This window comes from Pantherophis guttatus, chromosome 6 (genome assembly GCF_059756535.1).
Source record: "Pantherophis guttatus breed Tessera chromosome 6, ASM5975653v1, whole genome shotgun sequence".
In the NCBI taxonomy this organism is placed as follows: Eukaryota; Metazoa; Chordata; class Lepidosauria; order Squamata; family Colubridae; genus Pantherophis; species Pantherophis guttatus.
In genome coordinates this window covers 30,746,629-30,759,411 of record NC_142068.1, presented here as the reverse complement: position 1 = coordinate 30,759,411, position 12,783 = coordinate 30,746,629, and the positions used below count along the sequence as shown (strand labels likewise).

Here is a 12,783-nt window from a genome sequence, read left to right as displayed (position 1 = left end):
GAATGAATGAATGAATTCGCAATAACTAGTGGAGCAAAATCCACAGGGACTCCTTCATCTTTACTTTTACCAGGGATTAGAAGATGCTAGGAGGGATAAATAAAAAATGGTGGCAGTGTATGCTAAGAATATAATTCCAGCAAGGTCAGTCAAGGCATGAAGGTTATCCCAGCTGCTAAGCTAAAGCAAACAGGAACCTATATTGGATAGCAGCGATATAGGTGGATCATTTCAGTGACAAAGGCAATCCCATTATTTCATGGCATGTGGGAAAAGGCAATGGTATCCCAATTTGACCAAGAAAAGCACATAGTTAGACAAGATAAAATAATTGACTGCATAGTGACAGATGATGGGTCCCTCAGATCAGATGTCATGCAATGCATTATTGAGGAACGTTGCATATCTTCCAGAGTAAAAATGATGCTTATGATGTGACTTGATTCAAGCCTTTGGGACATCTAGTTGCTGATGATGACATGCAAGAAAGAAAACCTGAAAGTGCTAAGTGATAATTACAGTGCAAATATGGATGGAAGGGAAAAACATGAATATGGGAAAACACAACATAATGAAAGATGAGTCAATTACATAATAACATGTTAAGCATCAGCAAATAGAAATTGACTGAAATTGGACACTTTCAGTCATAAGATCATATTTAGAATATTGAAAGAAAAAGGAACAGCATTGCATTCATAGTCAGGAAGGATATAGCAAAAACTAAATGGTCCTTTAGTTATTGGATTATTATCAATTAGACTTTATGGATATCCCCATTAATATGATGGTTATCCAAGTTTATGCTTAAACCATTGATACAGATGAAGACAAAACTAATGAGTTTGAGGGTCAAATTCAATCTGAAATTGACAGAACATAGAAGCAAGATATGCTGCTTCTGTTTGGAGACTGCAATGCCAAAGTTGGAAACCATGCAGGAACCAGAGATAGGATTAGAGGAAAAACTGCAAAATTCTGATCAATGCAATTCAATCCATGAGGAGGAATTTTTTGGCTAGGTAACATGAAAAGATAGATAGGAATGATACAAAAGTTCAGGTTAGGTCAAAGAGTTAAACTGAAATGTATGCTAGTGTTGAAGAATAAAATTAACAAGATCATGATTTAAAAATATCTGCAGGTATAGAGTGCAACGTTAAAAAAAGGATATGATCTGCTTATCGAGTGGCTGTGTGAGCTATTTAATGTATGTGTGAAAATTCCATCTGTGTCTGATGATTAGAATAATGATTTTTTTTCTCTAGTAAGGAAAAAGATGTCAAGAGTAAAAGCTAAAACTATAGAAGTTACAGTGAGACATTGGGAAGATGTTTGGCAGAATTCAGTTTGAAAGAGCAAAAGGGGTGACAAGGAATATAATTTGGGAATATGCTATATTTTTATATCATAAAATATGGTATACCGTATATACCATTCTAAAATGTGCACAGCACTATTTTTCCTCCTTCCACTCTTTATGAAAAGCCTAACAGACAAACATTTAAATAAATAAGTAGAAATAGATATATTTCTGCTAACAATATATGTATAGTACAGTACAGTATAGTATACTATTATCTGTACAGAAATTCTATTCTTTTGGCAGCTACCATATTGAGTAACACATATTTTGTATTGTGTATACCAAGTTTATATTAGGTCCCATAACTTCCAGCACATGAATAACTTTGTTTCCTCCTATTTTTATTTACTTTTTGTAAAAATATGTTAAAATTTGGAAGCACTGATCTGAAAAACGGCAAAATTTAATTGTTTCTTTTGCGTATGCATGTTCTGAGTTACGCCAAAGATCCCTTAATCTTACACTGCTTTAGTGTTCTAACAGATCACTATGTTAATTCATCTAGAAAGATATGTTGCCCCCCTTGAATTGAATGGGATGTATTTCAATATGCACAAGAGCATTGTGTATTGATGTGTATACACATTTTTTGGCTAATTAATACATTATATGATAATGAAAGGTTACTATAGGTTTGTGTAAAAGTATGTTTTCTACACTTTTGTAAAAGATTCTGATAACCACTACAGTTTCTTTAAGAACTTTTGGCACATCTATTCAGAGGATATATTTGGCATACATCCACATTTTTCTCATTTCCAATCAAATAAACAGAATAAATGTCTGACTGTTAATCTCCTTGCAACAGCAAATCATTTGTTTTTAATTATTCCAGACACTAGTTATATTCAAGACATGTGGATGATTTAAATCTAATCCTTGTAACTTTATAAATTACCCAGTATGTTCTTTTGTAGAGAGGGGAGATTAGACTAAAATTTGAAACTATCTGTCTCTAGGTAAAATGCTCTATATACTTGAAAATAAGGGTTAACAAGGCTACTTACCATCTGGTATGTTTATACTTTACATAAATCAAAGGCCTTCAAGAGAAATTTTGTCTGACATAAAAAGGCTATTAGCAATTCAGATTAGGAGGATATCTTCTGCCTCTTATGAGCCATGTTTAACTGAGATCTTGCTTCTTTAATGCTATATGTTGCCTATCTGCAGGTTTGCTTTGTACTTATATACTAGAGAAAGTTACATCAGGAAGCTCTATAGAGCAGTAGTATATGTAACACAAAGATGGAGTGCATCAATATAATATTACATGCTTGGAAAGCAGATGTCGTATCTAAAGATAGGTCTTTTTTTCAAAGATGGGGCCTTACTATGATGTTGTGCTAGCTACCAATTTGAATGCTTCAAACATGGTTTGGACCAATTACTGGAAATCACAGACATCAAGGATTCTTAGCCTTGATGACAATGTCATTGTCTTTGAAGGGGAAATCATTAGGCTTCCTTGTGCAGTTGGTTGGCTACTGTGAGAACAGATTGCTGAACTAGATAGGTCAGAATTCCAATCCACCAGTGCATTGCTTATGCTCTTATATAAAATGCCATCTCTTGATTGGATTACATTGGGTGGACGGAAGAGATAGTGCATATTTTCTCTCTTATTACTTTGCTGATTAAGACTCACTGATGAGGCTTTATTATTTGTTAATAGATAAAGGATGAAATGGAATGAGAAGATTTTAGGTTAAAAATATTAGAAAGGGTGATAAAGGTAAAGGTAAAGGTTTCCCTCGCACATATGTGCTAGTCGTTCCTGACTCTAGGGGGCGGTACTCATCTCCATTTCAAAGCTGAAGAGCCAGCACTGTCCGAAGACGTCTCTGTGATCATGTGGCCAGCATGACTAAATGCCAAAGGCGCATGGAATGCTGTTACCTTCCCACCAAAGGTGGTCCCTATTTTTCTACTTGCATTTTTTACGTGCTTCGAACTGCTAGGTTGGCAGACTTGGGACAAGTAATGGGAGCTCACCCTGTTATGCGGCACTAAGGATTCGAATTGCTTAACTACTGACCTTTCGATCGAGAAGCTCAGCGTCTTAGCCACTGAGCCACCGTGTTCCCCTAGAAAGATTGATAAGTTACTGAAATTGTACTTTTCTTGATAAAGGGAAAAGTCATTTTTTAATATTTTGTTTTTTTTCTTTTACATATTTTCCTTCACCCCTTTTTGCTTTTTCATTTTTTTCTTCATTTGTGTTAATGTTTTATATTTGTATTTTTAAACTTTAATAAAACTTTTTATTAGAAAAAATAAAATAATAAGGTAGGATTTTGCTGAAAGCTTTTCTTCTTCTGAATTTAACACTATTGAATATGAGAAAGAAAGGAATATAAGCAATTCCAAAAGTTGTGGCATGAAATCTTATAGGATTCAGAAGAAAACTACTACACACAGACTGCAAGATATAATGAACCTCCTAGTTGGCATTATTTATTAATTCATCTAATGCCTAAATTGCCATCTCCAAAATAACCCTGATTGACTTCATAATTAAGAACAGAGATAAAAGAAAAACTGTTTCTGGGAAGAAGCAAATAAAAAAGAACATTATTCTGTTATCCTGTTAGATTAAGAAATACTTTTTTAAAGAAACAATGTAATGAATTTGGGAGTCCTCATTTACAAGACTATTTGTTTTGTTAAAAAGATATGTAAAAAACCCTCTTATCGCTCTTTCTCCTTCTCTCTTTTAAATTATTATGATCATATTTGATTCAATTATTATTATTGATTGAGGCTGTCATGATGCTCAATTCCAAGGGATGCTCAGTTGAAAGCCATTGGTTCTGAGTGGCTTACAAAACACCAAACTAATAGCATGCATTCATAAGAGTACTGCCCACATTGTAGAATACTTTCCTAATGAGCCAAGCCTATAGCCTTCAGTAAACTTGAGAAGGCCAGTATACAGTAACTCAGACTAAACAACTTCACAGAAGGGAGCCATCACTAATCTATGACATGAATTTTTTTGGACAATATGTTTTGACATAGGTATCAATGTTCAATAAATAAAGAAAAGATTAATTAGTATATTAACATCTTGGGGAGCTGGAAAGCAATAGCGGTCACATAAGTAAAGTGGATACAAATCTGGATGTTGATGGATCTACATTTATTGAAAATAAAGTTTTATTGAGAAATGACTAAGAATTGTGGTAGAAAGTTAAATTTCTTTGTCTTCTTAAATTAGTTAAATTAGTGGCCATTCCTTATAAATACTATGAATAAATATTATTCATTTGTCTTTTTTTTAAAGGCTGGTACTATGATGCTGGTTCATTTCCTTCCTGAAAATGTACTGTGGATATTTGTCAATAGTAATATTTTACTTCTGATGCATGTAGGAAATTATGCTAGTTATTTGAAGAGGTTATCGATTATTTTAAAATTCAAAGATTAATAGCTTATTCATGAAAATAATAAGCTATATTTTTCTTGCAGAAAAAACAGTCTTGCTAACCATCAGCTCCTTCACTTTATTCTTTCTAGACCAAGAATGTTTTCTACTTTGTTGAAAGTCAAAAGTCAGTGGTACAATAAGTACCAATAAATCCTGACTTTGAGGTGATTGTTCAGTTTGGGAAGAGCAGATTAATTGTCTATAAAAGGCTTGCCCTATCTAGCACTGCAGCGAAATGTAGTGGACCATGTCCAGAAAGGTTTTATTAAAAAGAATGAGGTCTACCTTTTGTCAGTCTTAGACAAAACCACTTGCCTGTCTAGCTAAATGCCATACAATTCCATAGAATGCCAGATATAAAAGGATAGCTGTTTGGAGTCTTCCAAATATTTATTGCTAAGAAGTAGCTGTAGTACAGCTAGTGCTAGCTATTAAATTGAGAATCCATACCAAACCTTCAGCTTTAATGATGATTGTGAAGTAGGCACTTTGTAAATTTATCATATACGTAGATCTGGACAAAGCAGAAAGCTTCAAGGAATCCAGCCATTCTGACAAGGAAGTTAGTGATGTTAAGTTTATCATCTTGATTACACAAAGTCTTCCATCTTAGAGTCATTGATCTGAACAAGAAAGAAACTGCCCTTTGTAATATACTAAGGTTGGGAGACTAAAAACTCTTCAGATGTGGCCATGTTGATGTTAACTGCTGGTAGTTGTAGTTCAGCTGCAGACTTCTCAGAATAGCTACTCCTCTGCCTTTATATTGATCATGTCTTTAGTGCCAGGATTTCAAGGAGGACAAAGCCACTTGTGGGTCAGATGCAGCAACTCTACAGACTAGATTAGGCCTATGGGTAGAGGTTTTTCCTTCTTGCTGTAAGGTGTGAGTCATATGCTGATAATAATGCTGAAACCATTCACTGAAATGTGCTTGGAATATCCCTTCCTTTCCTTTTCCATTGACAAAGCCCATTAAAAAATTGGTGAAATAGATCCTTTCTGAAGTCCAGCATGACAAATATAAGGCACAGTAGGTTCACATATCCATGAGCATATTGGTGTGCTCATTTCAATAAAAGTTGCTAAATCTGGCCTGTGTGTTCAGAGTTGTTCAAAGTACCAAATTGAGATTGACAAGGACTAGCTGTCCAGGTCAGCAATATTTCAAATAACACTACTATTCATATTCTATCAATTTATGTAATTATTTTATTTTCAATGATTGACTGAAGAAAAAGTCAGTTCAACGCAGTGCTAGGGAGATGAGGCATGTGGAGGTGTTACAGTAATATCAAACATACATATTCACTACTTTCAGTAGGCTTATTCTCATGTAAATGAACAACGTAGTACAGATACTAAAAAAGGTTACAAATCTATATCTAATTCATTTAACAAATTTCACTCAGCAGTCTTTATCCTATAGTTTCTATGGGTGGCTGTTGTGCTTAGAATAATCCTTCCCAAAAATTGTACTTGGATATACAATGTTAGTGTTATTTTGATGTTAATTTCAAGGTCTCAAAGAAATTTTCACATTCAGACTAACATTCTTTACAGAAAGATGCTAAAAAGGTTTTCCATTGTCTTCTTCATGCAGTTTCAATTAGATATCTTCAAATGAGTAATTTGATTATAAGTTTCTTGATTTGTGTATTCTATCACAGAAAAAGCATCATATCAGCCTCCAGTTCTGTTTTTAGAATATCATAATTAAAAGAGATTATACACTTATTGTACAATGAAAGAACAAATAAAGCAGAAGTTGTGGAAAAGTAGTAAAAATCTTACTAGTTATAATGTTCTTGTTAATAAGCCTAAGTTGTTGTTTTGATGAAACATCTGGATAACTTTAATTATTTTCCCACTTTCATTTCAAATGAGGCCTTCTGAATGTTACTCCAAATTACTTTATATAAGACAACAAAATGAAATCCTTAGTAAATTGTTTCCCCCCCCCCTTACATCATGCTAATTTTCTTTGCCCCTTTGACTTCCTTTTTTGTTCCCTCAATGTTGACTCCAGGACTTGTCTAGACATATCCCTTCAATTTTCTTGGCAAGATTTTGGGAATAGTTTGCCATTGCCTACTTCCTAGGGCTGAGAGAGAATGGCTGGTTTAAGGTCACAGCTGACTTTGGGCCCAAAGTGGGAATAGAACACATGGGCTCACAGTTTCTAGCCTGATGCTTTCACCACCTAACTAGCTCTCTATTCCATGTAATAAAACATTTATATTTAACCTACATATTTTAAAATATTACCAATTCAGGCACTTCAGAATAGCTATCTGGAATTCTTGAGAAGCCTAACCAGAAGAAAGCTATTAAATTCAGTGCTTCTTAGTGTGTACAGAATCCTGAAGGTTGGGATTCTAATGCATTCAGCTCCTAATGGATAATCTTCAACAATGTGACTTGATTGTATTTTTTTATACAAGAGGCAAAATTACTAAAGATGACTGTGAGCTCACAATCTGTTCATGATATCAAGGAATTAATCAAATACATTGCTTTCTAACTGGAAGAAATCCCAGCAGTGGTGAGCAGGCATTCCATTCCATTCCATTCCATTCCATATTTCATTTGCTACTACTATCATTTCTATCCCTTTCTATGTTATACCCAGACATATCATAATGTGTATGAACATTGATAAATCACAGCTCAGCAAATAATTATGATGCAGTGATCAAATACTGTTGTCAAATAAGGGAACAGCAAATCATCCAATCACTTCTATGAAGATCAGATGATTTGCTTTATTGTACAGTATTCCATCTCAGATGTACACATGGGTCAGATTAACAAAGATAGATGTTTATTCTACACAGATTGACTTTGATTAATTCTCGATGCTTGATTGAATGATGTTTTTCAAGTTTGTTATGGCTAGATAATTCATCTCTGAAAAGTAAATCATTGATTGGAATCTATGATGGTGGTATCTGCCTAGCTGCAGAAATATTTGTTATGCTGCTATCAAGATACAATTTTTGAGCAGAAGTTTAGGATTATTATCAGTGGTGGGTTGCTACCAGTTTGCTCCGGATCGGGGCGAATTGGTAGCAGTGGTGGTGGGATGCTCTGTCCCCCCGCCTGGACGCTTCTGCGCATGCACAGAAATGTTGCGGGTGTGCGCAAGTGCACGCGTATGAGTGAACTGGTAGCAAACTAAATTGAAACCCACTACTGATTATTATGTAATCATATTAGTACTACAGTAAAAAAAACAGCTATATAAGTACATGAGAAAGTATCTATGAAGTTGTTTTCATTTCAGGATTTCATGGGCAATTAAGATGAACATTTGCATCCCAGACAAAAGTAAAGAAAGCTGAACAGTAACAAGTATAATTTTTGATTATAGAAGTAATAAACGATTATGAAAACAATAACTAGAAGTGATATGATGTATCAAAACTAATACTAAAGGCACTAAAGCATAACAAGGTAAGGAGGTTGAACAATAGAATCAATGAAAGCACCAGCTATTTACTTGAGGGTTACAAACAGAGTGCTTAGATGTTGAAAGTAAGCTGACTGATTATTTTCACTGATTATAGAAATTTCTATTTTGAAGTTTCTGATCCTGCAAAACCTCTGCCCCAACAGCATATATGTTTAAGTGTTTTCTTTCTCTAGAGCAGGGTGTCAAACTCGCATCGTCATGGTGGCGTCACGTGATGTATCGGGACTTTCCCCCCCCCTTTGCTAAACCGGGTGGGGGCAGGGCCAGCACATGACACATCCGGCCCGCGGCCCGCAAGTTTGACACCCCTGCTCTAGAGAACACTCAGACAATTCATCTATTACATGTGCTATATTCCCTACAGAACTCTTTGGCCTGTACTTTTTCTTATTTGAAAATCTAACACCTGCAATATTTACCTGGAGTTAATGGATCTAAGTTGGTAGAATAAACAGGAGGTACCTGAAATAGTCACATTTTGAAAAAAAAAGTAACATCACCATCAAATTGAATCATTTTTAATGACCACATCATTAAACATGGTCTAAAATTACCTAACCGCTTTATCTATTTCTGGCAACAAAATAGATCAATTTCATGATTACAATCTACAGAACGAAAGAGCTATCTTCCTTGAATTATGATTCTCAGTTTTGAAAAGCATGCTTCACCTAAAGGAATTTTAATCCCCATTTGTGAGATGACACGGAGATGTGTGTCAGTGATTCCAAGCAAAAGACAAGATAAAAACTCCATCAAGTTATAAACCCTTGAGCAAAGTATATGTCCAGTAGAGGCCCAGGCTGACTTAATAAAAAGCACTGAAAACCATCACCAGCTCTGCGCATTTCATATCTATGGTGACATTTGATGCTTCTGGCCTGAAAAGAAAAACAGACCTTTCTTAAATTTTGCTTAGCAGAAAAATTGCCAGTGCCTTTGCTAGCAAAGATCAGTTGTTGATATACTTCTCACTTAATGAAGATACAAACTTTAGTTTTTTTTGGTTTAATGAAATCTCTCCAGGCTATATTGTCAGCTTTGTGAGATACCCAATTACTGTTGCAGAAGATACAAAGCAAACAAGGGGTCAGAAAGATGGGAAGACTGCATACTTTACCTGTTTAGTTCTCATTTTGGAGTCTGCTGAAAGATTGTTGTATGTATAATGGGCCTGTGTAACTCCACAAAAAAGAACTGCCACTATTCCTGGAAAAAACAACAACAACCCACACATCAAGCTGTTTTCATTTCCTCCTAGGATGTACTCAAAAGGAAAAGGGAAGGATGTGGGGGGGAGGGGAGGGATTTGCCTGCTTGAAAAATAATTAAACAACATTAACTGCCTATAAAAAAAGCCATAAGAAGGTGTTATAATAATTTGCTTCAATGAACTAGAATTTAGCTTTGATCAAAATAATTTGAGGTGAGGAAGCTCTTGCCTCTTGCTGTAATGTGATCTGCTTACTATACATCTATACAGTTTTGTTGTTTGAAGACTGTCTAACTTAGAACTGGGCATGGTTTGCCCTCGGGCTACATCTGGCCTTTTGACTGTTCCTGTCTGGCCCATGTGAGGTCAATTAAAAATTAGAAATAAAACATAAATAAGTGTGCACCATGCATGCAATTGAGCAGATTTAATTCAGCCTATTGGCTTGGCCATTCACAACAGTCTCCATTTCTCATGTGGCCGGTTGGGAAAATTACTTGTCCATCCCTGGTCTAACTATTCAGAATCGCTGTGAAATCATCCAAATACAACACTGATCCTATCCTAATATGATACTATCCTAATCTGGTATATTCTCAATTGTGTCAGTCTTTTGCAGTGTGCATAAGAAATCTGGCAGACTTTTCTTATTAGGATGTCACCTAACAATATAATACATCAATTGGTAAATTGGGGCTCATATTTCTAGCTGTAACATTATCAACACAGACAAAGAGAAGGACTGCTGTCTTGTAAAATAAAAATTTTGCAATCTGGAGGTGCTTTTCTCAGATGTTGATGCTAATTGAGTCAATAATTCCAGAATAAAAGCAACAATTCAGCTTGTTTTCTTAGAAACAAGCAAATTCCATAACAAATTGATTGTATTGAAAAAAATATCACCAAGATTAATTTCTATTGTACACACCAATTAGGTATTGTCCAGCCATAAATAAGTCTCTTAACTCCACTGGGCTCTCTTCTCAGGGAAATATGTATAAAATTGCATTTTGGAATTGAGTTTGCACAACAGAGAGACTTAAAATGTGCAAAAAGCTAGAATTTGCTTTTATAGATAAAATCGCATTACCATGGATTCTCAACTGCATTATATTCTTGGAAAATTTTATTAGTGAAAACATTCAATTTTCTTCTGACATTATCCAACTTTTATTTCAAAATGCTACTGCTTACATAGCAATTGTTAAAAGAAAAAAAATATTCATTGGCTCCCTTCTCATTAAAAGTTAGAGGAGGCCTTCACTATCTGGAATTAAAAATAATTCCTTCATTGGAAACAATTTCTTACTAAGATGTTCTTTTCCAGCAAAAAAAATTTAAAAGTTCAGTTTTAAAGAAATGCTGAAATGCTGAATTGATTGGTGCAACTTGGAGAAATAAAATTGTGGCTGCAGATATAATATTCTTATTTAATTGTTGATTACATACAAAGTAGCTCTGCCTAACCTGAAAATAAAAAGATTTATGGTTTTGTGAAGAATTTATTTTCAGATGCTGAAAATAATATCATCTGTAATCCCTTTTTTGATAAGTGCAAATTTTAAAGATGATAGATATACTGTATTATATAAATATATTTTATTATGCATTATATGTTTGAAGGATGGCTTTACCCCTGCAAAAGATGACATGTGACCAAGGAGAAAGGAACCAGCAGAATAACCTGCAAATATACTGCTACAATGACATCTCTGAGTCATAATGTAAATGAGGCAATATATTTCCTAATCTGCTAAGAAAGTTCTATTAATATATAAGCAATTGAATTGTTGGCGGCTTTGGTTTTCCTTTGAATGAATCTTTCAAATGAAATGAAGTTTTAAGTTTTATTAAATTTACAGCCAGTCACTCCAACCAACCCTGGAAGGCTTATTATAAAAGCAACCAATAATACTCCCTCCTCTGCAATATGGCCAAACCAGGCATAATTGTATAAAACATTCAACAAAACAACATGTCGGTTTAGGGAAGAAGAACCAGGTCCTTAAGACTTGCATAAATTATGTCAGGGTTTGTGCAATATGAATACAATTCCAAGTAGAGGCATCACCAAAAAGAAACCTCCATCCACTCCAAGGCCTTGTCAAACCACCCATTAAATTCTTGGCAAAATTTTCATATTGTCTCTGAAACCCAGGCCCCTGGATACATACAGTATATAATAAACCCAACCCAATAAACCCAACTGATGCCTATAGCCCAACTTTAACAAAGGGTCTCTCTTTAAGTTATATCACTGGGAAGCCATTAATGCTTCCCAGTGATATTACTGGAAGCCATTAATGCTTCCCAGTGATATCCACCCTCCAGCTCAGTCTCATGATTGGACTGGGCTTGAACCTACAAGGGAAGACCCTGAAAACTTGGTAAAACATGCCAAGTCAATGCCTCATCAAGGATAAGATAATTTGTCATCATTAGTTGGAGGTTGGGATCACTGAGGATTCAATGACCTTACTTCAGAAGTATGGATTCTGGAGTATGAATTCTGGAGACCAGAGGGAGAATCAACTGAAGATAGCAGAACTGCCTTCCCATATGTAGACACCCCATGATTGTATCCATATCTTCCTCTGCCTGTCATCATCTGAATATTATGGCCTGTTCCAGTCTACCTTCAGGTTTCCCAAATACCCTGCCATCGCAATTTCAAACACAGGTCCCAGCCAACAAATTATCTATCAACTTAATTGCCTAGCCTCACCCACAAAAAGCAACTCCCACAGCTGCTTCTTCAACATAGCATTCCAAGAATATAGCTCAGGGGTCCCCAACCCCTAGGCAACACACTGGTGCCAGTCCACAGCCTGTTAGGAACTGGACCGCACAAGCAGCGGATGAGTGAAGCTTCATGTAGATCTAGAATTAGCACATAATGTTCATTTATCCAATTCTAGATAAAAATTGCTAAGCTGACCACATAGGATCACATTTATTCCTTTAAAGCCCTGGACCTGATCTCTGTTACAGTAAATTAAAATTATACTATAAACTACATAATAATTATAATTACATTAATTGACTTAAGGTAGTTTATAATCTAGGTTTCATGTTGGTTTTACTTTTCCTTGTCTGATTTGGTTTTTAGAATTTAGGAATGATGTGTGTTTGCTTTTGAATCTTAGACGTGCTAAATGTATCGACACATTGATTTCCTACTCTAGAGCTTTCTCAACTTGACCAAGATGTTGATTTTCAGGTCTAATCCACTTAAACCTACTTATGATTAAGCAATTAAGTTATCTATAACTCCATTACTTCTGATATGCCGTATTGAT

The 12,783-nt window shown here is 35.1% G+C and overlaps 1 protein-coding gene across 1 annotated transcript in view; it reads right to left on the bottom strand.

Annotated features, from left to right (window-relative positions):
- The window catches only part of SLC9A9 (solute carrier family 9 member A9), a 232,268-nt gene that overhangs the window by 120,960 nt on the left and 98,525 nt on the right, over positions 1-12,783 (bottom strand). Inside the window, exon 10 of the mRNA XM_034439299.3 lies at positions 9,392-9,480. Within this exon, the coding sequence (XP_034295190.1) occupies positions 9,392-9,480 (89 nt within the window). The remainder of the gene's footprint in view (positions 1-9,391; positions 9,481-12,783) is intronic.